This window comes from Gadus morhua, chromosome 7 (genome assembly GCF_902167405.1).
Source record: "Gadus morhua chromosome 7, gadMor3.0, whole genome shotgun sequence".
Classification (NCBI taxonomy): Eukaryota; Metazoa; Chordata; class Actinopteri; order Gadiformes; family Gadidae; genus Gadus; species Gadus morhua.
The window spans coordinates 12,903,911-12,930,923 of NC_044054.1; the positions used below are offsets into that span (position 1 = coordinate 12,903,911).

The 27,013-nt window shown below is 46.3% G+C and overlaps 3 protein-coding genes across 4 annotated transcripts in view; all 3 read left to right on the plus strand.

Annotated features, from left to right (window-relative positions):
* Positions 1-12: 12 nt before the first annotated feature.
* On the plus strand, positions 13-5,601 carry hinfp (histone H4 transcription factor). The gene is made up of 9 exons (XM_030359952.1): positions 13-498; positions 667-893; positions 1,025-1,136; positions 1,306-1,458; positions 2,595-2,672; positions 2,792-2,912; positions 3,302-3,440; positions 3,534-3,658; positions 4,562-5,601. Exons 1-9 carry the CDS (start codon positions 339-341, stop codon positions 4,980-4,982), a joined length of 1,536 nt encoding a protein of 511 aa, XP_030215812.1. The 5' UTR covers positions 13-338; the 3' UTR covers positions 4,983-5,601.
* A 491-nt stretch (positions 5,602-6,092) lies between these two features.
* On the plus strand, positions 6,093-9,735 carry si:ch211-117m20.4 (sushi, von Willebrand factor type A, EGF and pentraxin domain-containing protein 1). The gene is made up of 6 exons (XM_030359958.1): positions 6,093-6,461; positions 6,669-6,914; positions 7,405-7,569; positions 7,978-8,145; positions 8,763-8,963; positions 9,207-9,735. Exons 2-6 carry the CDS (start codon positions 6,827-6,829, stop codon positions 9,239-9,241), a joined length of 657 nt encoding a protein of 218 aa, XP_030215818.1. The 5' UTR covers positions 6,093-6,461; positions 6,669-6,826; the 3' UTR covers positions 9,242-9,735.
* A 3,876-nt stretch (positions 9,736-13,611) lies between these two features.
* Positions 13,612-27,013, plus strand: part of abcg4a (ATP-binding cassette, sub-family G (WHITE), member 4a) — a 23,121-nt gene continuing 9,719 nt past the window's right edge. Inside the window, exons 1-6 of one of the 2 annotated variants that reach the window (XM_030359957.1) lie at positions 13,612-14,316; positions 17,389-17,626; positions 22,770-22,887; positions 25,248-25,380; positions 25,764-25,814; positions 26,420-26,565. In XM_030359957.1, the coding sequence (XP_030215817.1) occupies positions 17,398-17,626; positions 22,770-22,887; positions 25,248-25,380; positions 25,764-25,814; positions 26,420-26,565 (677 nt within the window). In that variant the 5' untranslated portion in view covers positions 13,612-14,316; positions 17,389-17,397. Of the gene's footprint in view, positions 14,317-17,362; positions 17,627-22,769; positions 22,888-25,247; positions 25,381-25,763; positions 25,815-26,419; positions 26,566-27,013 lie in introns of those variants that run through there. The other variant, XM_030359956.1, reaches the window with a different exon arrangement.

Sequence of the window (27,013 nt, forward strand, 5' to 3'; positions counted from 1 at the left end):
GGGGACGTGTTTCGGTGGTACTCAGCCCGCGCATTCATGTTTACGTTCCGATTCGCTCAATACACTGACCTCAAGATGCTTGTTTTGCTTCAAATTATTCCCTTAATGATAAGTATATAGGAAAACTTTGTTTTTGATTAAACGATAGGCCATAGATCAAAACAGACAGAGTAATATAAATCTACTAGATGAAAGTCTTAAGATGCTTTGAGTGTTTGGGTGGCACCTGTGCCCATCTGGACGTCATCCGACCCTCTGAAGACTCCTAATAATGGTCGTGCTGTGAAATAGTGAGTTATAAATCCTGTAAGTTCACCGGTGTAGACTGTTTAAAGGAAATGCCACCAAACAAACGGATACAGAAGAAAATGCCGCTTGTGCTTGAGTGTGAGTGGGGCTCCTGTCAAGACACCTTCAGTAGGATGGAGAACATCTGTAAGCACATGGAGACTCACCTGGGCACGTCGGACCCTTCGGATGATAGCGATGAAAACGAAGGTCAGGATAATAATAGGTCGATTGATCAAGACCAGCACTGTGACTTCAATCACCTAGTCACAATGCGTCCACCAAAAGTGTTCATGTTTGATTACACCGATCAATGAAGTTCTTAGAAAAAATAAATAAATGAAAACACTCATCTTATGTGAATGCTTGACTTTTCAGCCGAGCAGAGCTGCCTTTGGAGACATTGTGGATTCTGCTCGGTAGACGTTCCTGAAGAGCTGCGGCGGCACGTTTTCTTCCACTGTTACCACACTAAGCTTAAGCAGTTGGGCCTGCAGGTGCTGACCTCGAACCCCAACATGGGCACCTGCTCTATAGGATACCAGAACCGCAATATCGTCCCTGAAATCCCAGACAATTTCACCTGCCTTTGGGAGGATTGCGAGGTACATTTTATGGTTCAAATCCACAGTTTTTATTTTTTGAGGGGGTACAGCAGAAAGTCCACTTGAATCCAGAAATGTCTGCAATCAATTATTATTGTTGTTTTAGTCATTGACCCTCTCTGTGTTTGCAGCAACCCCCCTATGAAAACCCTGAATGGTTTTACCGACACGTGGAGCTGCACAGTCTCTGTATGGACATCCCCACCGGTGACAGTGAATGCTTGTTACGCTGTGCGTGGAAAGGTACGGCGGCAGGGCCTCATCCCCTGTGCGGATGTTAGGAGATGTTATTCTCTGTCATGATAATTGAGTGACTTGCTAATGTTTTGACTTGCATGGGATGAGTGCAGCCATCCTACCAGACATTGTTTAAATCTTCGTCCCTTTTTTTTTTTTTTTTCATTTTTTGAAGAATGTGAAGCGAGTGCCAAAGGGCGACCCAAGCTGCGGGAGCACCTGCGGAGCCACACCCAGGAGAAGGTGGTGGCGTGCCCGGGCTGTGGGGCCATGTACGCCAACAACACAAAGTTCTTCGACCACATCAAGCGCCAGAGTGCACTAGAAGGTATCCTAGGAGGCTGGATGGGGTCTAGTGGCGAGGGGGTCAGATCAAAGCCAAAAAGGTTCTTTACCGATAGGAATCCTTGAGAAAGATGCATAACCCCCGATGCTTTAAGGGTAATACCTTTGGGGATTATCAAACCACCAGTTCCTCTTGCCTTGACTAAAACATCTGTAGCGAATACGGTATCATTGAGTTGTATAATTTATGCTGAATAGAATTTAGCATGTGTGAGCTTGCCACAAATTTAAACAATGACACATAGCACCTTTGTCTCTTTGAATCAATTTGCATTGGTCAGTGCAGAGGTTGGAGACAATACAGGGAATCACCATACAAGGACTTTTGCAAATTGTCTTATTACAATGTATAAAGTGGCATTTGCTATTGTTTACATTCGCGGCAGGCGGTTTCACACGAAAAGCTCTTAAGGCAGAATCAGTACAACAGAGTCATTGATAACAGATGTTTCAGTGAAGCACGGAGGGACAGACCAGTATTTTCCTTTTTATCGATGTGTATCTGAATTCACTGTAATTTAATAAAATTATATAATGCTTTTGCTAAAGTACGTTTATCGGTGATGAAAATAAACTTTTTTTCAGCACACGACGGCCAGGCAAATAATTGATTCAATATTAGAGCATGATAATGGGATCATGATCATTCAGTGAGACAATGAGTGATCAAGATTCTTATAGGGATTCGTTTGCATTGTGGGTTGTGAATACAAAGGTAACCAAAGTTGAGAGGGAGTGACCATTGTGGATTTTAAGATTGGCAAGAGAGGCCAAGTTAAATGCAATACGCTATGGGGGAGGTGGACATGTCTTCAAGTCTGCAAGCAAGGCTGGAAGACAGTTAAAGCAATCTACACAACAAAGAAGTCGATCAATTGGCATGGCCTGAGGCTCAGAATTCGTGGCTACAGGGGCAATTCAAATGCAAACGATCTTAGTCAGAGAGCGGAAGAGTAGTATCCCTAGGGACAGTGAGAATGCATACAATTCCTTTTTAATGTGAATAGTAATTAAACAAGGTTAATATAATCTGTATATAATTGTATATTTGGTTATGATTGATATTTCCTCAACACTTGGCTAATACTATGGATTATTAATGGGTGGTGGGGCTTGCAGGTCAGCGGTTCCAGTGTTCTCATTGTTCGAAGCGTTTTGCAACAGAACGACTGCTGAGGGACCACATGAGGACCCATGGTCAGTCCATTCAACCCTCTTCTCCATCAAAACTTCATCAACAAATATTGTTGCTGGTGACGTAGGAAGTTATGCCATCATTAACGGGTTTGTTTGTTTGTTTGTTTGTTTGCGGGCAGTAAACCACTATAAATGTCCCTTATGCGACATGACCTGCCCGTCGCCCTCATCCCTGCGCAACCACATCAAGTTCCGCCACAGCAACGAGAGGCCATACAGCTGTGAATACTGCGAGTACAGGTACCACTACTACTACTTAATTTCTAGTATTTCGAGGTGGCCTTGGATTCAGTTAACCTAACAATTGTTAGTGCTTGGCACTTGGATCGATGAACATCCTCACTATACCGGCAGCCATATATTGTTTATCGTTCTTTTGAAAAATGTACTTATTGTGAATCGCTCTGGATAAAAGCATCTGCAAAAGGTCAACTCGGCCGGAGGGCTTACTGCAGAGGAACACACATGCTCTTCATTGATCCTGACTTCTTAGCAACTCCCCTCGCATTATTTTCTGTGGTATTCATGATATGATGTATTGTAGTACCTAGTCGACCCTAGCCTTGTTATAATAATATCAAGACAGAACATTGTTGCAAGTTCACATCTGAACTCTCACTCTACCACAGTTGTAAAAACCTGGTGGACTTGCGGAAACACCTGGACACCCACACCAGCGAGCCGGCCTACCGCTGCGACGCGGCGGGCTGCACGTACACGGCGCGTACCGTCCGCACCATGAAGATCCACTACAAACGAGAGCACGAGGTGCGACCGCAAAGCCTTTCCCGTCTGAAAAGCCCCTTCCAGAAGGGAGCTGGAGCCTAATGTGTGTTTTTCGTTCCTCTTCTTTAAATCCAGGGGGATTTTGTGCCGCGCTACAAGTGCCACGTCTGTGACCAGTGTTTTACCCGAGGAAACAACCTCACGGTTCATCTGCGGAAGAAGCACCAGTTTAAATGGCCCTCCGGACACCCCCGCTTCCGGTAAGCATGTGTGACTTCCTCCCGTTGAATGGTCTGGCATCCATAGGGACTCGGTTCGATTCCCCAAGGTCCAAACTCTTCTTGTAGGCAGCCCTGAGTGGGGTACCTTGCCTTTCGACTGCTGCTTCAATTTAATATATCAGAATTGACTGAGTGGGATTTTGGATAAAGGGGTCCTCCAAATTAAAAGAGTAATCCGATTTAAAATGGATCTGGGATATGATAACGAGTTGGAATGTTCGTTTGTGAGCAAAAAAGCACATATAGATGCATTCTTAGGTTGGCTGTTTATTAGCCGATTCTACCAAAACGCTATAAACTTGGAACGATAGGGGCATGTCTCATGGTAAAAACTAAATCGCTATTTAAAACCACTTACAAGGCTAGAAGTAGCATAACACTACTTTGGTAGTATAATAAGGGTCTTAACATATCAAACAAGGCATTGATAACTTTGTAAGTGTACAGATTGTTTGTTAAAAAGGACATTTTATACACACAATACCATCAGTAGTTCACCCGTCGACACCATCTTGTCCTTAACACTCGATAAGTAGATCGGCAAACACAGTGCTTGCGTGTTGTCACAATCTCTATATTCGCCACTCCACCTATCGAGCCTTGTAAGTGGTTTAAAATAGTGATTTGGTTTTTACCATGAGAGATCCCCCTATGGTTCCAAGTTTAAAGCGTTTTGGTAAAATCGGCTAAAAACAGCCAACTTAAGATCGCGTCTATATGCACAACGAACATTCGGATTTCTCCTTTTAATAAATTGGGAAAATAGTCAAAGTATGTATTCAATTCCAACACAACCTAACCCGTGTGAGGTGAAGAGGTGGGTCATCTAACGTTCTCCCCCTTTTTGATCCCCTTTTGCATTTGCGTTTTCTACGCCGTCAGATACAAAGAGCACGAGGACGGCTTCATGCGGCTGCAGCTGATTCGCTACGAGAGCGTTGAGCTGACGGAGCAGCTGATGAGGGAGCGGAACGGCGAGGATGGGGAGGAGGAGGACGACGACGACGAGGAAGAGGAGGAGGACGAGGAAGAGGAGGACACCGGGGCCCAGGTGGAGCCCCCCGGGCTGGGCCAGCGGGCGGGGGAGGCGGGGGGTCCCCTTGACATGGAGCTGCAGCTGCGAGGGGTGCTGCTGGAGGAGCAGGGGCCGGAGGTGGGGCTGGAGGCCGTGGTAGGGCAGGGGGACAGTGAGGAGCAAGGGATGTTCTACATTCTGACCGGAGGTCTGACCCAGGAAGGGGAGGACGCCGTCATGCTGCAGCTGCAGGACACAGCCAGTCAGCTGGGCATGCATGTGGTGTAAAGAACAGCCCATCCTGGCTCCAGGACCAGAAGCTGTTCCCAGAAGGACCCACACACATAGAAACGCTCCTGGACCAGAAGTTGTTCCTTACAAGACACAAACACGCACACACACTGGCTCCAGGACCAGAAGTTTTTCCATGCAGGACTAACACACACAAATTGGCCCCAGGACCAGAAGCTGGTCCTTGCCGGACACACACAACACATACCACACCACGACAACACACACACACACACTTGCTCTAAGACCTGCAGAGGATGGCATTCGTGAGCTCCAGGGCCAGAAACTGTTCAAGACAGGATACGAACAGAACCTGGCTTCCACTGTAGCAATACTTTCATCTGGGAGCTGAGAGGGACTGTCGTGCACATACTGTGCCCTCCAAGAGGGCTAGGCAAGACAGGTTTTTGTATTTATTTTTAGCTCATTTGAAGGAGGAACACTCAGGATTTGAATAGAGTGCAAGGCACTTAATTTAACATTAATTTGAATTATTATCATTTGGCCTTGTTTGATTTGTTTTTTGATATGTCCGTTGTACTGAGTTTTCAGTGCCTAATGTTAAACCTATTTGTGCAATAAAAAGATTACAAAATAAAATACTAATCTTGCGGTTTAGATGCAATTTGAATATCTTATTCTCCTTATATATTCATACTTATTCATACATTTGTTTTTTTGTGGCATTTTTTTGGAAATCACCATCTTCTGTTACATTCTCAGTGTTGTCTTGGTAATAAAATACTATCAATGGCAGTGGCGCGGGAAGTTAGCCTGGGTATACCCATGCTGCCTTGCGCGCGATTTCATTTCGTGCTGCTAGACATGTGCTAGCCCTCACTGTAGATTGAGGCCTGGCGTTAGCCACATGCGTTAGCCCCTGGCGTTAGCCACATGCGTTAGCTAGGCTAGCGGGGAGTAGGGGTGCGGCATGTGCTGCAGCATCCCCTGGTGGCGAAGCTTTAAAACTGCGATGACGATAAAACGATCGCTTATAATTTATTTATCTCTGGTTGTGGTTTCTGTTTTTATTTTGTATGTTATGTTTGGGGTGTGGGACGAAGAGAGCGCTAATTTTTCAATTATTTCATTTATCCTCAATGTATACCAATCAGATTTGTCTTCACGCGATTGCGATTCAGCCTACACATATCATGCACGGCACGCACACTCAGCCAGACATCCTCAAATGACAAGTTATTGAGTGGTGTGTGTAGACTACAGAGCCGGTGTAACATAGTAGCCTATCTTAAGAATTCTATGAACTCTACGTGGACCGTAACGCACCCCGCAGCCCCTGCCGAAAATATCGTCCTGTTAGTCTGATCAATGGAAGTATTGGATCTTGACTTGACTGTGGCCTGAAGTGGAAGGGATCAGTTTTAACTGTCACTAATCCTATAAATTACTTTCATCCTCTCCGGCTGCCAATTTGATGCGCAGGCTGGCCCCAGATCAAAAAAGTGGGGAGATCGTGTAAGTGCAACCATTTTACGTGCATGCCTCAAAACATTCAATATAAACTCATTCGTCTCGTTCTCAACGTTGTATTTCAACAAAGACAATAAAAGTGGAGACGGGAAGCCCAGCCTGATAGGGCTAGTGGTATTAGCTCCCTTTACAGGATTAGCCGGGCATCTATAGCTCAGCGTAAGCAGCGTCGCTTCCTCACTCTTCACTCAGGGAAACACATGAACGCTACACTGCTACCACTGTCATGACATCTCGTGGCTCCGTGGAGGTGGTGATCTTTGCTGTACGTCAGCGGGGTTGACGCTGCGACCGAGGCCCAGAGGTTGGAGCTAGAGGCCTTGACCCGTGGCTGAGGCCGGTCGGCCGCAATGAGGGTACATGTGGTGTTGCTCGTGCTGCTGTGCAGCTTGCAGGGCCTGTTCTTTCAGAGATCCACAGCAGACGAGGAAGTCAGTGGTAAGATTTATAATGGTGTGTTGTTGTTGTTTTTATAAGTAATTGTATTTACTATGGGTTTGGACATCTTAGTCTCCAATCCATATGAATCAGAATCAGAATTACTTTATTGAATCTTATAGTACAAGTACACAAGAGGCTTGGTTCCGCAACAGCCATACACCTAAACATAGCAGCAACAATACAAGATAAAGTAAATAAGATAGTTAAAATAGGAATATGTAAATGTAAATAAATGGATGGAGGTAGGCTGGAAGCATTGGGGATCGAACCAAGTATCTTTCGGCTTGAGTCGAACACCCTATCCTCCCCCTCCCAACACCACTCTAGTAGTGTTATTATCGGTTACTAATATAGTATTATATTTTGTTAATAACCTGTTCATATTAAACCGGTTTTCAAAAAGGTTTACTTGATGGCCGGTATTATCTGGTTTGGAAGGCTTGAGGCTCCTCCAAGACTGACGTAGGGCTGCCCCGTGGTTTGTTAGGTGAGGCGGAATGGCTGCCCCAGCCCAAGCCCTGGGAGGACACGTACTGGTCTGGGACCGCCCCCCTGTGCCTCGGAGGCTGCAGGGGGCGCCACCAAGAGCTGAAGAGCGACCGCTGTGGGGACTCCAGCTGCTGCTGGGTGGGGTCCAAGTCCCTCTGCAGAGGTGGGGCTGATGTATGTTCACCCTGTCGTTAGACTAGTTTAGCACCTCGAGACCAACCGATCACCGCCTAGTGCCTCATATCAGGGCAGAATCAGCGAGGAAGGCTTTACATTTCTATGCCTAAAATAAGGGCAAAATCGGCCATCTTTTTTATAATGGGCATTTCTTGTCATTTCTAGAAGGAGCAGAGATCGTTGTCATTGCACTTTTTTTTTGAGTTTGATGTAATATTGTTAGTTTATTTGAATGTTAATGTTCTTTTTTATGTGCTTTGTCTGCAAACATTCATGCTTATTTTGCTGTACTGATGCACTTCCGTTGATTGAACTGGGGGTATGGAATGATTCATGATTCATGACCCCCTCTCCAATGCGTCTGCGTTGTGCTCTGTCGGGGGGTGGACTGTAGTGAACTGCGGCAGACCGGACGTGGACTACAACGGCGTGGTGACCGGTGACGACTGGTGGGTGGGCTCGCTGGTGAGGTACGAGTGCCGTGCCGGCTTCCTGCTGCTCGGAGACCCCACCAGAGTGTGCCAGTCCGACGGCCGTTGGACCCCAAAACCCTTCTGCGTGCGTGAGTTAACACAAACTCACGTCCTGCATGAGATAAAACAAACCCTCCCGCATGAGTTAACACAAACCCTCCCGCATGAGTGAGTGAGTTAATACAAACCCTCCTGCCTTAGTTAACACAAACCCTCCGGCCTTAGTTAACACAAACCCTCCGGCCTTAGTTAACACATACCCTCCGGCCTTAGTTAACGCAAACCCTCCGGCCTTAGTTAACACAAACCCTCCGGCCTTAGTTAACACAAACCCTCCTGCCTTAGTTAACACAAACCCTCCTGCCTGAGTGAGTTAACACAGATACATGTGTTGATGATTTGTCTGATACATTTCATGAAACAGAATTTATTGGATTGGGAAAGGGGTTTGGTAACTCGAATGTGGGCGGGATGGGGGGTGTGGTTTAGGGCCCCCAGTAGATCTTAAAAAACCCTGAATTAAGGCAATGCACGTGCAAAAAACGGTTGACTCCAAGCAGAATAAATGGCTGAATTGAAGGAATGGATGAATTCAGAATTCACTGCGAGTAAAATAAAAGTCGTAGAATAATTTCTTCTGCTGAATATCGAAATATTAACAAACAACAAATGCTAGATTCCACATTTCTCTGACCGCTCCACCCAGGGATGTGTCAGCGGGGACGCGTGGAGGTCAACGAGAGGGAGCTGAGCGGAAACTGCTCCACCACCTGCGCCAACAAGAGCTACTTTGGAAACCCCAAGCTAGGCTGTAGCCATCTTGACAACTGTCAGAACAAGGATACCGGCTGGAAGCGCTTCTTCTCCCAGTGTGTCCCCTGCGTCTGCGACTGCTCCATATCCTGTAGTGAGTAGGCTTCTAATGGGCCCTCATTCATAGAGCGGCCATCTTGGTTTTAAATGCTAGCTAGCATTCAGAACCGAGATGGCCGCTTGGTGAGTAAAGGCCTTTGAGATGTGTCACTGGCCAATCTACTTGGGAGTGTGGTACATGGTGGCTGGGGAGAGAACTACATACATTGGGGGATTTGGTTCTGTTATTGTTCATGTCAACTTTGTGTGTTTGTTTCTCTGTTTTGGATATTTTCAGCAAACGCAGTCAAACTGGAGAGGAAGAGAAACTGAGATTACTGTCCCTTCCTGTCTTCTCTTCTTCTTTTTCACCAATCATCTCCTTCCCTTTGTCTCAGGTGAAAATCAAAATGAACTGACATCAATGAAGGTTTTGAACAAACTTATTTAATTGATTTGTGGTCTGAATTGTTTAGGTTGAATAAGAACATATATGAAATTAATAATTGACAATCAAAACATGAATCTTAGATATAATCTGTAGGATAGCTTTGATGGACTGACATCCCTTTCGGATTCTACCAGTTCTATGCATGCAAACAATATATTTAATAAAAGCAATAGTGTCATATAATAAATGCTAGTAATTAGGAACATTTTACTAAGAAGAAACTCATAAAACATAATTGACACTATGAGAGATTTGCAGATGTGTAGATATTTATTATTCTGCTGTGAGACAGACATTTCTTGCTTTTTTATTATTATTATTCTGATGTTAGATATGTTTTAGATATTCAAAAGACAATTAAATGACGTCATGTTTATGTTGTGTAATCATTTATTCATTGCATGCATTTATTTAAATACACACCCAGGCTTTTTAATTTACCTAAATTCCCCAAAACACAATCTATTTCATTGTCTGTAATTTGTCTGTTATGTCTGTAAGCGTATTTTGTTTGTCTGATCATCAGCGCTATAGCTCCTGTGGGCCACTAGAGGCCGCTAGTAAGCAGAGTCCCAACGGTCACGTGTCTAAAGCGGTCATGAGTCGAGCAGAGTCCATGTTCTCCTTGTGTGCAGCATGCTATACTGCAGATTCACAAATACAGTATTTTATGCTTACATTCTTGAAAAACTGAAATCAAACCCAATCCATGAATTAGTTTATAAGTCTTTGGACCAGGTGCTCAGACGCAGAATTATGTGTTCACCAGCTTTGGGCTTGTAGCAGCCGATACCTGTGTAACAGAAAAACACATAGAATCATCTTCACATCAGTACTCCAGTAGTAGGCTAATCGTTGTGTGAGGATCGGTGAAGGAAGTCTACAAGTCTACAAGTAGACTGCAATAACATTGGGAGTCAATACCCCAAAGTATCTTTCGGCAGGTAGTAAAACACCCACACCATAACACTATCAACAATACTGATACTGGTATTAAGCACTGCTGGGAGTGAATACATTTACATAATTAGCATTACTATGTTACACAGGAAGGAATAAATGGGATTATCTTCGGCAGTTGGCCTGCAGCCTCATAGCTATGATGACCGAATCCCAGTCGTATTGATATTCTCATATTGATATACAGCAACACCCCATGTGTGATATTGCTTTTATACAACAGTTAAACAAGTGTCCTTTATTAGTGAACTGTTGTATGCATCAAACCGATTATGATTGGTTTATTTTTTATTTTTTTTATTCAATCATTTATTTGGCTCTGCCCTCACAAATGGTTCCACAACTTGACTGGGACAGGACTGTTGCCAAGGAACACACCAAGATGTTCCTGCACTCTAGCTTTCTACCTTGTCTAAGTCTACGCGTTACCGCTAGCCAGCTGCTTTGTATCACGTACCTGTATAGTCTATATATATATATATATATATATATATATATATATATATATATATATATATATATATATATATATATATATATATTGTATCTGTATATTCCACTTACTGTGCAACCAAATCAGAGTCTGTTGACAGTCGCTTTGGTGGCATCATGTGTGATTCAGATGAGTCAACAGCTTACCTACAATCATTAATGTCGGCTAATTAATGTTATTATAACACCTATCAAGCAGGGTAATACATGTATACATTAAAGTCCCAGTGCTGGCATAGCAGCACACATGAAATGCCTCTTAAACCATCGAATCAAATCACCCGGTCGGAACTAACTGTCGTATACCAACGGACGTCCTCAGTGCGCCGCCCGGTGTAACGGCGCTCGCGGTAACGCTCCCATCATTAGGCCTCCCCCCCCCGCTCCCTGTTATGTAAGGAAGTCTTCTGAGGATGCTACCAGCGGCTCATCCAGACCTGCTCCGACGCGTGCCCGCCGTGGGGAGGGCCCCATCGCTACGGCGATCCTGCCTGTAGCTCCGCTGGTACTCACCCGCATCCAGCCGGGCGGGGTCCCCTGGCGCGCTCGCCGACAGCAGCTCCCAGTAGGACTGGGCCTGCCCGCTGCCCGCCACTCCGTTGACACTCTCCAGGAACAGGCCGTGGTCGGGGTCCTCCTTCAGCGTGAACCTGACGGGACACGGCGTTAATCGTTCAGCGAGGCACGTGTGAAATATTAAAAGATAGAGCAGCCATACTGTGTTGCTCTGGGGGAAAATGGCGGACCTGTGACCGCCTGCTTTTTATTCGGCAGACGCTTATCCGAAGCACCCTGCTCCAGATTCAGGTATCTGTCGTTAAGGAGCAGGTATGAGGTTAGGCGTCTTGCTTCACAGGTTAGGTTGCAGACACAGGGGATCGGACCCGCGACCTTTCATCGTCGGTGAGTCAGACGCTCTAACCACCAGACTATTCTTCCCTCCCCCAGGAGGGCTGTGCGGATGAATGAAGTGCATTTTGTTGCACAGTGGTGGTGTGTGATCTTACCTAAAGGATGGATCCGTCTGCTGCAGTCTCTTGAGGGCCCCCAGCAGAACCCCTCCCTCCACCACAGAGCCAGAGTAGGAGCCCGTAGCCTCGCTGGACAGCCCGCGGCCCTCCACCGACACCCTGATAGGAACCGTCCCCCCCACCGGCCCTGAATGCCAACCCATGGACACGGGATCCATCATTAAAGACACTGTCATACACCGTACACATTGCCTATGGCTGCCCAGTCTGTCGTTTAGAGGACGCTGTTATCCAAAGCAACAAAAGCATCTCACGAGGATGCCTACAGCTTAGGCTGCAGACATTCTGGTTCAAACACAGATCCTTTAGGCTGGGAGTCAAAACACCCCACACGCTCTCACACACACACACACACACACACACACACACACACACACACACACACACACACACACACACACACACACACAATGATGTCGACAGTTAAAGTAGTGTGATTTGAGTAATGCTAGATGCATAAAAGGATATCCAATGTAAAATAGTATAAATTGATCATTTCACCTGCTGAAGTGCCCGGTGTGATGATGAGCAGCAGAAGGCCCAGGGGAAGCACAGCAGTGGCCAGTCTGAGGTCCATCCTGTAGGTAGTGTACTGGTTTGTGTTGGGATACTGCAGAGGGCCGCTCTAGTCTTAGTCTATTGGAGCCGCTCCGCACACTGCTGGAGCTCCTCGGAACACCTCCCTGGTCTGGGGTTAACATTCCAATCCCCACATTGCCATGGTTACCGCAGCCATGTTCATTCCGAGACAAATAAAGCCTTCAATGTTGGGTCAATATGTAAAAGGGGACATTGATGAGGCATTCAAAATATAAACATATCAATTGTTTTGCCGATTTTTCAGTGTTTGATTAATTATTACGTTTTTCTTTTTCAAATGCATAAGCAGAACATATGGGAGAATTGACACTTTTCAATGAGGATAGACAGACATTTCACCGCCTAGCTTACAGTGAGTGCTCAGTTATTGGTAGAAGGAAGAGCAGATCATACACGTCTCCACCACGTTTCCTGTCCACACTCGACACAACCCTGCGTTAGTAAACAATTATCATTAATGTAGCCCTCCTATCATGCATTTAAATATTCCTTAAATGGGGTTGCGCAAAGTCGCGCAGCCTTTCTCGGATTCCAGGGACACACCTATTTTTAAATCCTGATTATAAGAAGTCTGAATGGAGGTCGCGGCGTTGTGATTGCACGGAGGCCCAGTATGTCTGAACGAAAGTAACCCCTCGGTTGTTTTACCGAAAATAACCCAGCCACTGCAGCATCAGCAGCAGCGGCTCGTTGCGCAGGTGCGGTCTTTAAAGAGACCGCGCGCTCCAATTCACTGATCAATGTTTACATCTGAGACGATCAAACCCCTGGCCGGATTAACATAGTGACACAATAAGGACACACTGCCTGCATGTTTATAAAAGTGTTGTACATGGGATGACGTGAGCTCACCACGATACGTCAACAGCCGAACCGAAATGATATCCATGAGAGAGTTGTGCAGTAGGGTTAAGGTTCATTTAAATATATCCACCCCCAGTTAAAATATACTTTTCTTATCTGATTTAGATATATTTCCATTGTATTACAAACTGTAAACCTGAGGTGATAACACCTCCTCAATACTTCGTTGTAAGGCATGAGGTATAACAGGCTATCATGTTAATAGGAAAATATTAATAATAGTGGGAAGATGGAAAATGTCTGTCCCGTTTTGACAAAACAACAACAACAACAAGTCTGCATGTGAGCATCCATATCACGAGCTCCGGGAGATGGGAGTGCGGACTTTCTCCTCGCGCAGACTGTCAGCATCAGCAACGCCCTGCATCCCAAACCGCCGCGCGTGCCACTGATGCACTGACCGGCGAGATAACGGCGCCTGCCATTGAGCTTCTGCTGCTGCTGCACCACTGGGGCTTTCTCTTTCCCCCATTTAGACGGACTCGAGATTGGAATCGACATTTTACAAAAGGGAAAGACGCTTGAGAAAAAAAGAGAGAGAGAGAGAAAGAGAGAGAGAGGGAGAGGGAGAGAAGGGAGAGAGAGACATCAACTCTATGGATGTTCAGGATGGTTTAACCAGAGAGGAGAGTGATTCGAGCACCTACACATGAGACATAGCCTACGTAGCTGCGCGGCGCTGTTTCCTTCGCTATTCTCAAAGATGCTGTCATAGTTATCGCCGGACATGATTTTAATAGCAGGAGTTGCCGTATTATTGGATGTGCGGTATGATGCACCGCGCCCCGAGGGACTCCTGCTGAACGGAACACCGTGTGTCGCCGGCTCACACTCGTTTTGAATTGTTCATTTGTCCATCTTTGAGCTGCCACTTGACTCTCCCGGGACCTTCAGACGTGGATGGAATCTGTTATTTGATCTCCACTGATCAACTGAGCACTGTTGCTATTATACATAAGGGACAAAGAATCCGCGAGGGTCTGGGCCACCGTTTCAACACACACCAAAAAGTACGTTACATGTTCTGCTTATGTCGATGTGAATAAAATGTGTGTGTGTGTGTGTGTGTGTGTGTGTGTGTGTGTGTGTGTGTGTGTGTGTGTGTGTGTGTGTGTGTGTGTGTGTGTGTGTGTGTGTGTGTGTGTGTGTGTGTGTGTGTGTGTGTGTGTGTGTGTGTGTGTGTGTGTACGTACGTGCATGCGTGTGTGTGTGTTGGTGTGCATGCGCTCACGCGTGTGGGTCTCTGTGTGTGACTTCTTGGATTCATTTTTTTTAACATGTGTCTATCGATTATTACGGTTCTTACATTCCCTCGATTTGCTCTTCTCACACCGGCCCTCCTCAAACCGGCCTCTATAGAATTCTGAGGAGACTCTGAGGGTGTCCTGTCCTTCATTAATGACCATCTTGCTGTTAGCATGAGCCGAACACTACCTTCTAACATGGGGCTTCAGAGGCCTTTGTGCATTTAAACAACAAAGTAAATACCCCCCACCAACATCACCAGGATCATCATGTCCTTGCGAGGGGAGAGATCATGGCACGAGAACCTATCACCCTTCATCTAAGTGGGAGGCCATTACCGTCTGTCAGTGTTCCCACTGGGCCGGGCTGCATACTTTTATGTATAGACACCAGGCCGGGCTATAGTGGATATTTACAAAGGGCCGGTGGAGAATCAATACACGACACTGTGAATCATGGTCCTGCATTTACAGCACAAGGGATTTTTCAGCACTGCAGCGGGGCCATCGGACTTGTTTGAGTGTAACGAAGTGCTGTGTTTGGAAGATAAACGAGTGCGTTGAATGCTTGTAGTAAAGTTTACACAGTTGTGTTTCTTTGCCTTTAAGTTGAAGCAAAGGGTTCACGTTGGCCATGCGTCGCAGCCCCACATTCCAGTTCGGCACCGGTTGTGAAATGTCAACAGTGGTGGGTTCAAACCGTAGTTTAAGGTTCAAACCCGTTGCACTGTTGCCAGCGGTGACCAGACCCCGCTCTGTGATCATGCAAAATAACCCATAAATGACAAATCGGTCTTTATTCATGTTCTTCATATGAAACTGCTTTTATTATTACATGCTGGAAAGTAAGCCTGAGTATGTTGGAGCCGACCAAAAACAAAAGCCACCACGATGTGCTACTTCAATTAGTGACAGTTCCACACTCTTAATCATTGACTCAGTGACTGTAGCTCCATGACGGTTAATGAAATGATTTCATCACGTCCCGTTCCCTGTGTAATGTGGCTAATTGTAAACAGTGAGAAGGGACCAGGACATATCTGGAAACTGGTGCTGAAGTGGAATATTGAAGTGTTTCTTGATTTAATTAGACCTTTTATGTTGGACCACCACAAACATATCATTCCAGTTGCAATTTTGGAACTATAATGCCATACTTGCATAATTTTAATGTTCATGTGTATTCATAAAATGTGGTGCAAAATATGTTGCAGCGTAAGGCATTGCATTCACATTAACTTACATATAGAGGGGAATTATAGCAGTTAGATTCAAAGCTTCATGGAGGATGATCAATGGTTGGTAAAGGTTAACTCAGTCATGAAGACACCAAATTAAGACCACCCTTCCAAAGAGTTCATTAAGTAACATGTTGTTCTACTGCCAACTGTGAAAGCTAATTATTACACGTGTTATCAGCCTAATTCTTTCTAGACGTTGACATGCGCTTATACTCAGTTGCGACACTAAGTACCCTGAACAAACATATATAATCCAAATATTATACTGGAGAGGAATGTCCTGTGTATTTATTCAGCCTATATTCTTTCCAATGAGTCAATATTAGCTGAGACTATCAGCATTATGACAAAGTTTGTATTGTCCTTTCTCAATCCCCTCGACTCGGATGCATAGATACTAATGTTATTGTTTGTTCATTTAACACAATCAATATGAAACTGCATACTTTTACCAGCTCATTGGTTCAGCATTGGTACACTGCACAGTGTTTGAGTTGAACAGCGCGTTTGAGCAGTCTCAATTGAGTTAAATGGAGTCATCCATCACCACGCATTACCGGACGTTTATACGCCATAGCCTACATTACCTCAGCAGGCTCTATCGTTTGATGTGTTCCTTCGCGATCGCCAAGACGATTGGGCTAGGGAAACCAGAGTAGCCCAGTTCTCCACACACACACGCACGCACGCACACACACACACACACACACACACACACACACACACACACACACACACACACACACACACACACACACACACACACACACACACACACACACACACACACACATCCCCTCTCCAGAAGCCAGTTCATAGCGGTGTGTGTAATGCGATCATGCCGTGCACCCAACCTCTTAACAGGATGTCTGCGATCAGCTGAACAGCATTCAGACCATCGCCTAGTGTATTCACACCAAAGCAACAGTTATTCTTCTCCCATTCCAAGATGGCCTTACCGGCTTTTGAGCGTTTTGCCACCTTCTATAAACCAACTGACTTAATTTGAGTTTGATTATAACACCTGCTTCGTCGACCACATCCCACTTTACTGGAAGACGAAGAGTAGAGCAGAAGATTTAGGTTTCCCCTTTGTTTGGGACTTTTTATAGTTCTTGTTGCTTTATCCTTTTCCTTTGCTTACATTTTTAACTGCTTTTGCAGTGTCCATGTTTATTTTCCATGTCAATAAAGCTCTTATAAATAAAGACAGAATTCATGAATGTAGACAACAAACAGACTCTACGTTGGTACAAACACGTAAGACGAGAGACAGATGGACGGACACAAGAGTCAGAGAGAAAGAAGGATAGAAAGACAGAACTCACACTACGGTGGTACAGAGTCTCCACTCCAAAGTCAACTGGTAAACCCAGGCTACCAAGGCCGAACCGGCTGGTAAGAATCTAAAGCGTATACTGTGGGTCAATAACACCACACGGTTATGCATCGATTTTAGAACCACAGTTAGACCGAACCAACGTCCAGAGTTTTCCATGACATCACCGAAAGAACATATTCAAAGAAAATAATATTTCAGTTCAGCTGAATAAGTGTATAAATCACACAGTGGGTCTCTTCCCCCCCCCCCCGGCAGGCTTTCAGCATGGCGGAGAAAGCCCTGGACCCGGGGCCAGTCAGCATCCCCATGGAGGAGACCAAGGTCCCCGGGGGGGCCCCGCCCGAGGCCGCCCTGCTGGTCCACCTGAAGAAGGTGGAGAACCACATCACCGACGCCCAGCGCTTCTCCCACCTGCCCCAGCGCTCCGCCGTGGACCTGGAGTTCACCGAGCTGTCCTACACCATCCGGGAGGGCCCCTGCTGGCGGAGGAGAGGTACTGCACGCCGGACTCGCTCATTCACACACACACACACAGACAGACTCACGTGCGTACACTCGCGTGTACAAACGCACAAACACATGCCCACACATACACACATACAAGGGACAAACGCACACACACACACAAACACACACACACACACACGATAGACCTGAGCTCACACACACAACATAGGCAGGCATTCACACTCACATAAACACACACAAACACAACCACACACAAAATAGAGACGTGCTCACGCACGCCATAGACACATACACAGACAAACACACACAAACACAGCGTTGGTTTAAAGCATGAGAAAACACCGGCTGTGTTGATCAGTATCAGCTATTTTTGAGAGGTGTTAAAAAAAGCAACTCTTTAGTAGAGAGGTTTTTTTCCCCCGTCTATCCAATTAATGATGGACATATGCCCGCACACACACACACATACACACACACACAGACACACAGACATACACAAAAACACACACACCTACACAATACAATACCTCAGACACAGACACATGCAAATATACACGCATACACAAATGCACACACACACACACACACACACACAAACATTTACATTGCAGAATACACACAACATTAAGTCACACACAGAAACATGCACACACACATGCACAGACAGACATATGCACAAACACACACCTACACACTACATTAACTTACACAGAGACACTTGCTACGCAATACATACTACACTAACTCACTCACACACACACACACACACACACACACACACACACACACACACACACGCACACACACACACACACACACACACACACACACACACACACACACACACACACACACACACACACTCAAACACACACACACACACACAAACACACACATAAACTCAAATTGCTGTACTGTATCAAGTTGTGTTTGCAGATGTGCTGTGCTCAGCAGATTTTAGATGTGGTAAATAATTCACTCCTGCTGTCCGACGGGCGTCCCCCCCCCCCCCACACACACCCTTCCCACCCCACCGCCGTCCCAGCCCTGCTCAATCGAACCAACGTCCGGCTTTGGTAGAAGGAAATGGCAGTGATTGATCTGTGCATTAATTATGAATGGTATATATTCTCACCGCACGTATTAGAGGAGGAGACGTGCGGCCTACTTATCTCTGGTCGAGCCCCAGTCACCTGCTAGTGAACACTTCCTAGAGCACCGCGCACCTCGGCTTTCACACCTCAGTCAGGTGGACCTGCTTTATTTGCCCTTCTTCTTGCCTGCGGGACCTTCGCGTCGACCAACGTGTTGCTGAGGCGTCTGGGCGGTCAGCCTGTCTCCGCGTGCTCTACGGCTCCTCCTCTAGGAGTGGCCACGTGGATCTTCCCAGATCTTTGCATGGAGGCATGATTTGCATGATTTGGTCTATACATCCCCAAGGTACGATCGTATGCACCCGCGGTGGTGGTGCAGTGGGACACATTGGATGAATAATAGCCACCAGATGGGTTATAAGGGCATATCTTATACCCACCCACTGAACTGGGTGTGAACGAGGGAACTTGTTTACATCTTTCACACAAGCTGTCCTCCTGACGTAGGATACATAACCCGCTACATTGTGCACCCCCTCTCTATTTGTTCTCAGCGTCCCATATGCATACAGAGACAGGGATGGATTTTTTTTTATTCTTCTGTGTGAAACCCGAGTATGTAGCGTCAATTGGGGCCGACACAGCACGTGAACAGTCAACAGAGTGATGACCGGGACAGCGGAGAGGAATAACAGGAGATTTCTCTGCTCTCGGTCGATATCGCAGCCTCTTCTTCTACGTCTATCGAAGCTTTGTCTTCCTCTGTCTTCTCATTGCAAAATCAATCCCTGTTGTTCCTCCGTTGAGCACGCTCTTAAGCACAAAGCTGGTCTTCTCTGAGATGTGCAAAGGTTTACTTGCAGATTGTTTATTTAGAATAGGTATTGCTGGTGCAGGATTATTCATAAGAGGGCCTGTATACCAAGATCTGCAATCCATAGGTCATGATTAGAGTTGGTGAGAGGGCTACCGAAGAAAAAAACTGAAATATTTGTAGGGTGTTGGTGTAGCCGGATAACAGAGAACAGTTATTCCGGCAAACACGTCTGTGCGCCAGTCATTGATTTACTATATTCTTTGCTCTCCACACAGACTGTTTACGTGCGTCCAGCAGACTTCAAACAATGCTTTAAACACCGTAATCTTCTCCTGTTGCCTACAGATTCTGCATTCATATATCTTTTGACAGCAGTTAGTCTTAGGGTAACCATAGCCTTCATTCAACCAACTCTCTGTTGGTTAAGTGCTTTGTGTGTGTGTGTGTGTGTGTGTGTGTGTGTGTGTGTGTGTGTGTGTGTGTGTGTGTGTGTGTGTGTGTATGATATTGTGTGAGGTAGTGTAGGTTATCTGTATGTAATGGTGGTGGTTAGTGAGGTCCCCCCTTCACTTTAAAGCGTCTTAATGTGTGTGCATGTAATGTTGGTTATGTGTTGTGTGTGTATGTGCGCGAGTGGGTTTGCATATGCATGCGTGTGTGTATGCTTGCGTTTTTTCGTGTGATATTGTCTTTGACGTTGTCTATGTGTGTACCAGTGATGTGGTCCCAGAAATCATTATGGAGGACAATAAAGAATGAATTGGAATCTGAGGAGGGGGAGAAGGCTGGGTCAAGGTCACCTTCAGCTGTGGGTCTTAATGCTGGCGGTCTTCAGGCTGACAGCGTTTCACAGCCCTCCTTCAGTCTGTCCTCAGTCGGTCCTCAAAGCTGTAAAACAGATTTCATGCAGTTTCAGTCTGAGACAAATGACACGCTAGAACATTAAGCGGTTAGGTGTTCTGGATTGTGTGAAAAACAATCAGATAAAATGAAGAGGAGAGAGGGGGGGGGGTTGGGCGTGTGATGCTACACGCACCACAATAACCTGGGAACACTGCGATGATGTCACAACTAAGCGAACACTTAGTGAGTCACGCGGTAGGCTCCTCGCTGGGGTTGTGAGTCACAAGGACGGCTCCACACTGGGCTTATTTTGGAGGGGGTGTATGTCCGGATGGGCAGAGATGGGCAGGGCAGAGGGGACGTCGGGGGGGCAGGGGGGAGGCTGGCTGAGATCTCATCGCGTCCCATAAAACAACACTCTAGAGGAGAACATTATGAGGAGGAGGAGGAGGAGAAGGGAGGAGGGCTGGGTCACTGATGGTATATCTGGCAGGTATGAACCCTTCAACGAGGCGATTCATGCTGACGTATATGAGCAGAGATTTCCAGGCCTCTAGCTCCATCTAGGGTGGGCGGAAGACGTCTCCATGCCGGCACAACGGCACCACGGGCTCCCTTTGTCTGAAGACTGCCTCCTCTCCCAGGGGAGAGGCCATTAGGATGTCAACCCCGCGCTGGCCCAGAGAGAGAGAGAGGGAGAGAGAGAGAGAGAGAGAGAGAGAGCGAGAGAGAGAGAGAGAGAGAGAGAGAGAGAGAGAGAGAGAGAGAGAGAGAGAGCATGTGTGTGTAGGAGGATGGATTGTCTGCAGGTGATCTGGGACACTTCTGCATATGGTTACAACTCCCACTGCGATGGCTTTGATGCGTTGGCGCTTCTGTGTGAAAGTCTTTCATTCTTTTTCATTTGTAGTTGTTATTCACTGAGGACCTACAACCCCTTTCTCGAGCCATCGCCCACAGCGCTGCTCTACCTTTGCTGATACATTTGTAATGGGTTAAGGATAATGTTCTGTGGAAAATCAATTGCATGTGAACATTTCCACTTAACATGTGATTGAAGAGTCATGTTTTTCTAGCGAGATTCAAAGTCAATTCCAAGACACAATATTGCGAGCGGCAACAGCAAGGTCTTCCACTTAATAAAACCAGCCACTGCATGTATCGCTGCCCATATACAAGTGTCATTGTGTGTGTGTGTGTGTGTGTGTGTGTGTGTGTGGGTGTCATATGCATGCATGTGTGTGCGCGTGCTTCCATGCATCCGAGTGTGTGTGTGTGTGTGTGTGTGTGTTTTTGTGTCATATGCGTGCGTGCGCATGCTTGCGTGTATCAAAGTGTGTGTGTGTGTGTGGGGGATAGGGGGGTTTGTGTCATATGCGTGTGTGTGCGCTTCCTTTCGTGCATCCGATTGTGTGTGTGTATGTGTGTGTCTGTGTGTACGTTCCACGCGGACACGCCCGCGTTGAAGGGTTTGTGTTCGGCGTGTCCGTTCACTGATTAGCATGCTGGGAGGTCAATAGTGTAGGACAACATGTGTTTGTATGCGGCGCACGTCAAGGCCGGCGGCCACGGGGCTGACAGGAGAGCCGCTGTGATGTGTTGTGAGAGGAGGCCGGTATGACTGATGGACGAGCAGGCAGGAGGCCCACAGGCCGTTGGGACGGGGCTCGTATACTACTGCAGCCTCGCTGTGGCTCAGCGCTGTCATGTCCGCTGGGACACTTAATTACACACACATGCACAGACTCACACACACACACACACACACACACACACACACACACACACACACACACACACACACACACACACACACACACACACACACACACACACACACACCGTCCCCCAGATGAAAGCCAAGGTCCCCCCCCCATGGGCAATTTTGAAGAGTATGGACTAGGGAAATGGAGAAACACTTACAGACACACCATACACACACACACACACGCACACAAACACACACACACAAAGCTAACTTAAACTATTAGAGCAGCAGACGTCCAACTGTCAGGGGTATTCGGGGTGTTACTGAAAAGATTTTCTACACTGTGCCAGACGGAGCAAACATTTTTGTCAATGGAGAAAAGGTGCAACTGAAGTCAAATGCCCACATTGCCCACAGAATCGTTTTGTTGGATCTCTTATTTTTGTTTAAGTTGGACAAGACAACCGTCATCGATTAACCTTCTTGCCGGGAATTTCTGGACAAGATTGAATCGGAATGATTCAATGCTGTTGACATTGATTGCACAATAAATGTTGCATTGATTTCATTTATTTTCTTGAGAATAAGCAGTTTATTGGGGTTGATGAGGTTGTTGAGATGAAAACTGCAGGGACGGGTGACGGTTATTTTGAAGCAGATCTCCGTTTGGCGTTCGTTGGAGTGATGGAGCTTCCTTCTCTCCCAGGTTACAAAGCGCTGCTCAAGTGTCTGTCTGGACGGTTCAACAGCAAGGAGCTGATCGGCATCATGGGGCCCTCGGGGGCCGGGAAATCCACTCTGATGAACATATTAGCTGGCTACAGGTAAGGCTAACACTACAGGTAGCATACTGACTGGCCAGAGGTAAGGCCTAGCTACAGGTAACATACCGACTGTCTACACGCTACAGCTAAGGCCTAGCTATAGGTAACATATTGACTGGCTACAGGCTACAGCTAAGGCCTAGCTACAGGTAACATACTGACTGGCTACAGGCTACAGCTAAGGCCTAGCTACAGGTAACATACTGACTGTCTACAGGCTACAGCTAAGGCCTAGCTACAGATAAAATACTGACTGGCTACAGGCTACAGCTAAGGCCTAGCTAAAGGTTAAATGCTGACTGGCTACACGCTACAGCTAAGGCCTAGCTACAGGTAACATATTGACTGGCTACAGGCGACAGCTAAGGCCTAGCTACAGGTAAAATAATGACTGGCTACAGGCTACAGCTGAGGCCTAGCTAAAGGTTAAATACTGACTGGCTACACGCTACAGCTAAGGCCTAGCTAAAGGCTAAATACTGACTGGCTACACGCTACAGCTAAGAGCTAGCTACAGGTAAATATTGACTGGCTACAGGCTACAGCTAAGGCCTAGCTACAGATAAAATACTGACTGGCTACAAGCTACAGCTATGGCCTAGCTACAGGTAACAAACTGACTGGCTACAGCTAAGGCCTAGCTAAAGGTTAAATACTGACTGGCTACAGGCTACAGCTAAGGCCTAGCTAAAGGTTAAATACTGACTGGCTACAGGCTACAGCTAAGGCCTAGCTAAAGGTTAAATACTGACTGGCTACAGCTAAGGCCTAGCTAAAGGTTAAATACTGACTGGCTACAGGCTACAGCTAAGGCCTAGCTAAAGGTTAAATACTGACTGGCTACAGGCTACAGCTAAGGCCTAGCTAAAGGTTAAATACTGACTGGCTACAGGCTACAGCTAAGGCCTAGCTAAAGGTTAAATACTGACTGGCTACAGGCTACAGCTAAGGCCTAGCTAAAGGTTAAATACTGACTGGCTACAGGCTACAGCTAAGGCCTAGCTAAAGGTTAAATACTGACTGGCTACAGGCTACAGCTAAGGCCTAGCTAAAGGTTAAATACTGACTGGCTACAGGCTACAGCTAAGGCCTAGCTAAAGGTTAAATACTGACTGGCTACAGGCTACAGCTAAGGCCTAGCTAAAGGTTAAATACTGACTGGCTACAGCTAAGGCCTAGCTAAAGGTTAAATACTGACTGGCTACAGGCTACAGCTAAGGCCTAGCTAAAGGTTAAATACTGACTGGCTACAGGCTACAGCTAAGGCCTAGCTAAAGGTTAAATACTGACTGGCTACAGGCTACAGCTAAGGCCTAGCTAAAGGTTAAATACTGACTGACTACAGGCTACAGCTAAGGCCTAGCTAAAGGTTAAATACTGACTGGCTACAGGCTACAGCTAAGGCCTAGCTAAAGGTTAAACACTGACTGGCTACAGGCTACAGCTAAGGCCTAGCTAAAGGTTAAATACTGACTGGCTACAGGCTACAGCTAAGGCCTAGCTAAAGGTTAAATGCTGACTGGCTACAGGCTACAGCTAAGGCCTAGCTAAAGGTTAAATACTGACTGGCTACAGACTACAGCTAAGGCCTAGCTACAGGTTAAATACTGACTGGCTACAGGCTACAGCTAAGGCCTAGCTAAAGGTTAAATACTGACTGGCTACAGGCTACAGCTAAGGCCTAGCTAAAGGTTAAATACTGACTGGCTACAGGCTACAGCTAAGGCCTAGCTAAAGGTCAAATACTGACTGACTACAGGCTACAGCTAAGGCCTAGCTAAAGGTTAAATACTGACTGGCTACAGGCTACAGCTAAGGCCTAGCTAAAGGTTAAACACTGACTGGCTACAGGCTACAGCTAAGGCCTAGCTAAAGGTTAAACACTGACTGGCTACAGGCTACAGCTAAGGCCTAGCTAAAGGTTAAACGCTGACTGGCTACAGGCTACAGCTAAGGCCTAGCTAAAGGTTAAATACTGACTGGCTACAGGCTACAGCTAAGGCCTAGCTAAAGGTTAAATACTGACTGGCTAAAGGCTACAGCTAAGGCCTAGCTAAGGGTTAAATACTGACTGGCTACAGGCTACAGCTAAGGCCTAGCTAAAGGTTAAAAACTGACTGGCTACAGGCTACAGCTAAGGCCTAGCTAAAGGTTAAATACTGACTGGCTACGGGCTACAGCTAAGGCCTAGCTAAAGGTTAAATACTGACTGGCTACGGGCTACAGCTAAGGCCTAGCTAAAGGTTAAATACTGACTGGCTACGGGCAAGAGTAAGACCGAGCTACAAGTAACGTTACAATTAAAGCCTAAGCTAGAAACACTGTCCGTGTTTTTGAGGGGTGTGTGTATCTGTTACCAGGGAGACGGGGATGAAGGGTCAGATCCTGGTGAACGGGCGGCCCCGGGACCTCAGGACCTTCCGGAAGATGTCCTGCTACATCATGCAGGACGACATGCTGCTGCCCCACCTCTCCACCCGCGAAGCCATGATGGTGAGCTGCTTCAGACACTGTTTATTGTTTATGTTTTATATAAAACAGAATGATAAACTGTATCTTATGCACATGATTTATAATTAATTGATAGATCATATGCATAAGATAGGGTTTATTGTTTATGTTTTATATAAAATTGAATGAAAAACTCTATCTTATGCATATGATTTATTATTAATACGATCAAAACCCATGATTGTTTTTTTTTACCTCAGGGAAGTCATTTCAGGCAGGGAATTATATCATAAGAAATACAAGAACATTACGAATTACGTGTGCATTTTTTTGTTTTGTGGTTTCCAAATGAAATGATTGTCAGGATTTCCTCCATCCATGTGAGATATTCCTACAGTGAAATAACAGAGATGCCTTTCTGTCAGGTGTCGGCCAATCTGAAGCTGAATGAGAGCATGCAGGTGAAGAAAGCACTGGTAGGTTAAACCTTCATCTTTCTTCCGCACCCTGTCACGCTTATACCTGTCGATCGTTGGTACTGTGTATGTAAATAAACCCTAACAAGCCTCCATTTGTGTGTGCGTGCGTGAATGTTTGTGTGTGTGTGTGTGTGTGCGTGCATGAATGTGTGTGTGTGTGTGGGTTTCTGCATGTGTGAATGCATGTGTGTGTGTGTGTGTGTGTGTGTGTGTGTGTGTGTGTGTGTGTGTGTGTGTGTGTGCGTGAATGCATGTGTGTGTGTGTGTGTGTGTGTTTCTGCGTATGTGCTTGCATGCGTGTGCCTGTATGTATGTGTGTGTGTGTGTATGTCTGCATGCGGGCGTGAATGCCTGTGCGTGCATGCACGAATACGTGCGCCTGCGTGCCTGAATGCGTGTGTGTGTGTGTGTGTGTGTGTGTGTGTGTGTGTGTGAATGTGTGTGTGTGTGTGTGTGTGTGTGTGTGTGTGTGTGTGTGTGTGTGTGTGTGCGCGTGAATGCGTGTGTGCGTGAATGCGTGTGTGTCTGTGTGTGTGTGTGTGTGTGTGTGTGTATGTGTGTGTGTGTGTGTGTGTGTGTGTGTGTGTGTGTGTGTGACCCAGGTGGATGAGATCCTGACCGCCCTGGGTCTCCAGGAGTGCGCCCAGACCCGGACCATCTCGCTGTCGGGCGGTCAGTGTAAGAGGCTGGCCATCGCCCTGGAGCTGGTCAACAACCCCCCCGTCATGTTTTTCGACGAGCCCACCAGGTAGGAGAGCCCTCGGTCGTAGACACATGGTGTGGGGTCAGGTCAAATTGGGTCACGTTAAATTAAACTTTAACATGTTAAAATGTAACGTTTTAACATGTTACCCTATGTAATTCCATGTCCTTAGTTCCGCTAATCTGTTAAAGATTAGCGGAAATAAGGACATGGAATTACATATGGTGACATGTTGAAACAGGTGAGCGGAGATACATCAGATGAGATGAGACAAGGCACCTTCAGGTATGATCAGAGGAGGGTGTTGTCGAGCTGATGGAATTGAAAATCTGAATGAATCAGAGGCTAATTTGGATGGAAGGAGCACAGTGTACGGCTGATTAGCGTGGATCCGCTGCTTGTTAAACAGGCTTCGGTGCATCACGATCGAGCTGTGTGACTGTAATAGGCTGACCCGTACGTCATGTCTCATCCTCATATAAATGGAACTGAG

Bases quoted from the DNA above. Each gene is read 5' to 3' on its own strand.
- hinfp (XM_030359952.1), top strand. From the start codon at position 339: ATGCCACCAAACAAACGGATACAGAAGAAAATGCCGCTTGTGCTTGAG. The intron at 499-666 runs GTCAGGATAATA...TTGACTTTTCAG, and splicing joins TGATAGCGATGAAAACGAAG to CCGAGCAGAGCTGCCTTTGG. The intron at 2,673-2,791 runs GTCAGTCCATTC...GTTTGCGGGCAG, and splicing joins GGACCACATGAGGACCCATG to TAAACCACTATAAATGTCCC.
- si:ch211-117m20.4 (XM_030359958.1), top strand. From the start codon at position 6,827: ATGAGGGTACATGTGGTGTTGCTCGTGCTGCTGTGCAGCTTGCAGGGC. The intron at 8,146-8,762 runs GTGAGTTAACAC...CGCTCCACCCAG, and splicing joins CCCAAAACCCTTCTGCGTGC to GGATGTGTCAGCGGGGACGC. The intron at 8,964-9,206 runs GTGAGTAGGCTT...GGATATTTTCAG, and splicing joins CGACTGCTCCATATCCTGTA to CAAACGCAGTCAAACTGGAG.